Source organism: Limulus polyphemus, unplaced genomic scaffold, assembly GCF_000517525.1.
Source record: "Limulus polyphemus unplaced genomic scaffold, Limulus_polyphemus-2.1.2 Scaffold1700, whole genome shotgun sequence".
Classification (NCBI taxonomy): Eukaryota; Metazoa; Arthropoda; class Merostomata; order Xiphosura; family Limulidae; genus Limulus; species Limulus polyphemus.
The window spans coordinates 250,847-255,061 of record NW_013667310.1 but is presented as its reverse complement, the minus strand read 5'-3'; the positions used below and the strand labels follow the sequence as shown (position 1 = coordinate 255,061).

Sequence of the window (4,215 nt, the reverse complement as noted above, 5' to 3'; positions counted from 1 at the left end):
TTATTCTGTTTCTATTCTCAGTTAATTACAAATATGGCGCTACTGTGCGCCGTTTTTGCTGTATTTAATTACAGACAAACAATCTCATAGTTTTAGTAGTACGTATATAGATATTACGCCACGCGTTGAGCTGAGTTATATCGATTATGTTCAAAATAATATTGACATAAATAACCTTTGATGTTGAATATACCGAATCTCGTAATTTTATGTGGCTCATATGACCCTCCCATCTATAAAGTATTGATGAATCATGTCATTGTTTTCTAGGCTCTTTGGGCACAAACTGAAAATTTTAATTAAAATGGATTAAGTACGTATTTAGAAAATTTAATATTCGGTCCTAGACGAAGTGCGTTTATAAACTAGCTTCTGATATTTTGCATTCTATCCGCATTCAGGTTATTGCTGTAAGTTCTGGTAATTTTTCGGCCTTGGACAAATTAGGAAATACATTAAGAACTTATTTATAATGTTATTGGAAGGTTCACATTCAAAGTGTATTGTAAAAGTGGTATACATATAGTCATATTATCATTGAATTAAGTATCATCCACCCCCCCCCCAAAAAATAAAAAATTTCAAGGATTAAACCACACTTTACAGAAGAATTACAGAAAGATCTAATGGGGAGGGGTGATTTAATTGCATTTTCCGTTGAAAATTATTTCTATAACATAACTGTCGATGACTTCATGGCACTAAGTAACATAACAGTATATTTAAATTTGTGTTTACTAGTTTCGAATATTCGCGCAAAGTTAAACAAGGGATACTTGCGCTAGCCTAATTTAATTTTGAAGAATAGTTCACTATTCGAAAGCGCTCGAGTTTTGGGTCTCGTTTGAAAAACCATTACAACTTTATATGTGTTCCTGTGTGCTTACTTCTTAATCATAATATAATTTTGAACTTATAGACTAGAGGGAAGAAAGCTGTTAAACATCACCCACTACTAACTATTGGGCTACTCCAATGAAATAGTGGGAATTGACTGTTACTCTTATAACGCACCAACTGTCCCAAAGTGCTGAGCGCGATTTTACGGCAACGGAACACGAACCAAGAACCATCGAATTTACAGTTACACACGTTAACAACTAGGCCATTCAAAATATGGATTTACATCAATGTGTGTTTAATTTATAATTTTTCCTCTTCAGTAGACCTAATGATTGTATGATAATCTCCAAGGTAAGTGAATAGGTCAGGGTAACATATTAAATGACAGGTAAGTGAGTCATAGTTAGTGTACCCATCCTCTTATTGTAGTTTTGTCACAAAAATAGTGTACTTTTCAAAACTACATTCTATCATTATCTGAATTTAAACTTATTTAAAATTGAAAATAATATTCCGATACTTTTTTGACTGATATTAAGGGTTAAAAACCAAGAGTAAAATAACGAGTGAACCAATATTTGACAAAAAAAAGAAAAAGAAATATAGCTTCAAAGCATCCCTTTGAGTTGTTTTTTTATTCTCACAGAAAAGACGTACGCTTGCCTGTGCAGCTACAAAGAGCAATGGCTGCTGAGGCAGAAGCTGCCCGTGAAGCACGCGCTAAGGTAAGAAATATTTGTGACGTATACAAATTGTAGATGTTTATGATTAGAAAATGTTGTGCCTCAAAACTATTTTAGGCAGAAACTGCAAATATAGTCAGTAGATGCTATATTATCAGAAGTCATTGCACAGTCAGTAGATGCTATATTATCAAAGTCATTGCACAGCCAGTAGATGCTCTATTGTCAGAGGTCATTGCACAGTCAGTAGATGCTATATTATCAAAGTCATTGCACAGCCAGTAGATGCTCTATTGTCTGAAGTCAGTGCACAGCCAATATTTGTTCTATTGTCAAGATTTATTGCATAGCCAGTAGATGCTTTATTGTCTGAAGTCATTGCACAGTCAGTAGATGCTATATTATCAAAGTCATTCCATAGTCTGTAGATGTTCTATTATCAAAGTCATTGCACAGCCAATAGATGTTCTATTGTCAAGATTTATTGCACAGCCAGTAGATGCTCTATTGTCTGAAGTCGTTACATAGCCAGTAGATGTTCTATTGACAGAAGATATTACAGTTTTTCTTCTCCATGAACGAAATTTTTGAAAGATTATCAATTTTAAAAATTATTTGAACTCGCTGAAGGATAAAGGTCGATATTAAACATGAAGAGAACTCTGTAGGAAATATTTATTCGTAGCTTTTGAGAAAATAAAATCAGTGGTTTTAATTTCCCACGAACATTAGTATGTGTGTGTGTGTTAGTAAAAACAAATGTTTATTTTTTTTTCGGGAAATCTAGGTTTAGCTTTCTCACCAAAGATGAGAAATAAACGTAACAGTCAGTCTCTAGCATTTAAAGTAGTGTAATATCAAATAGTTGGAAATATAACGTTGTTGAGGAAAACTCATATGATGGTAGTTTTGGGAAGAATTAGACTGTTATTTTTCCTTGTTTTGGTGGAATAGAACGACGTGAAATTTCAATGAGAAAAGGTTATTGTTAACTTTTTTTTCCACATTACCGATTTGATGCTTAATTCCAGCACCGTGTTCAGTGCGGAGTTGTTCCTTCGGGAAGGTCATAAGATTGTGGTTTGTAAGCATTTCTTATTCCTGACTTAACAATTTTAAAAGTTAAAATATTTTTTCGCATTTATACAGGGTTGTTAACTTATTTTCCGTCGTTATGGTGATTTTGTTTAAGGTAATCGCTGCTGAAGGAGAGCAGCGAGCGTCCAGAGCGTTGAAAGAAGCTTCAGAAGTGATCGCTGACTCTCCATCTGCTCTACAACTCCGCTACCTTCAGACACTCGGTTCCATCGCCACGGAGAAGAACTCCACCATCGTATTTCCCATTCCTCTGGAGCTTTTTAAAGGTTTTTTGAAGAAAGAAGAATGAAACGAGAACACGAAATACGAGAAATCAAAACAGATATCATTATAACCACAGCTCCGTATTTCTTCACTAATGGTTCAAATACATCTTTGTATATCGTTATAAAATAATACAAAGTGTATACCAACTGTACGACTACGCCGTCTGGTGTTAGCTTGTCAAACACGTTTGACTTCTGTCAGATACTTCGTGACAATTATTCATTGGTTAAAATCAAATTGTGCTGTGAATTTATGTAACCTGAAGCCAGATAACCTGGTACTTATTTATATTCTTCGTTATCAGTTCTGTATTTTTTCTCTTAATTCATTAACAAAAAAGTCATGAAAGATTTTATCATATCATCCTTCATTATTGTAATTCGTTGTTGTCTTTTAGTTGTTGTTGTTTTCATAGCTAAAACCAAATACGATAAAATGTATACGTAATAAACTGTTACTATCCCGATGTCATGCTGCATTCATGTGTCAGAGGAATTGTTCTGAATGTGTATTAGAAAACCAACAAGTATCGTACGAGTAGATTGTAAAATTAAATGGTTCTAAACGTCTAATTCTAAGTACATCACAAAATACGCTTGAAACTCCAGTATACCGAACTACCAGTTCATTTTCTTTGGGTTTTCAGGAAAGTAACTTTCGTTTCTTTTCTTCACCGCATTAAAAACCCTTATCTTGTAATTTAAAAACTGTTATTTGGCTTCGTTTATTTATCTTTTGTGTTACTTATTTGTCAGCAGCGTAATAAAAATCACTACTTAGTGTTTAAAAGTTTCATAAAATTGACTTACTATGCGATTTGTACTGTTATCTCGATTACTGTTTTTCTCAACAAACTGTTTTTTCTTTCATACAAAATTCTAAAAAAAACATCTTTGTTTTTAAAATACAAACAGAAAAACAAGTCCCAATCTAGTATGAAAATAAGTTTTTGTTGTGCCCAAATTTGTACCGCTGATTTTACCCTTATTTATGTTCACACACACTGGACTACACGGCCAGGTGAGAGACCCTTATGGCTCAGGTATAATAGTCTTTAGTCTTGAACTATGATAGTAACCAAAGGGAAGGCTACCCTAACAACACCTTATTTATGTTCACACACACTGGACTACACGGCCAGGTGAGAGACCCTTATGGCTCAGGTATAATAGTCTTTAGTCTTGAACTAGTAACCAAAGGGAAGACAACCAGTCGGTAGCCCTCTTATCCGAATAGCAGGATTGGTTGTCACTCTTATAACACACCCACAGCTGAAAATGCAAAACACGATTATCTGGTAATACGATGTCTCGAACCAGAGACC

At 34.2% G+C, this 4,215-nt stretch overlaps 1 protein-coding gene across 1 annotated transcript; it reads left to right on the top strand.

The window, feature by feature from the left end:
- The first annotated feature begins 22 nt into the window (after window positions 1-22).
- LOC106464610 (band 7 protein AGAP004871-like) lies at window positions 23-3,312 on the top strand. The gene is made up of 2 exons (XM_013924765.2): window positions 23-1,568; window positions 2,719-3,312. Exons 1-2 carry the CDS (start codon window positions 1,527-1,529, stop codon window positions 2,911-2,913), a joined length of 237 nt encoding a protein of 78 aa, XP_013780219.1. The 5' UTR covers window positions 23-1,526; the 3' UTR covers window positions 2,914-3,312.
- The last annotated feature ends 903 nt before the right edge of the window (window positions 3,313-4,215 follow it).

Excerpts from the sequence above, each read along its gene's own strand:
- LOC106464610 (XM_013924765.2), top strand. The coding sequence starts at position 1,527 with ATGGCTGCTGAGGCAGAAGCTGCCCGTGAAGCACGCGCTAAG. Across the intron at positions 1,569-2,718 it reads CCCGTGAAGCACGCGCTAAG|GTAATCGCTGCTGAAGGAGA; the intron begins GTAAGAAATATT and ends ATTTTGTTTAAG.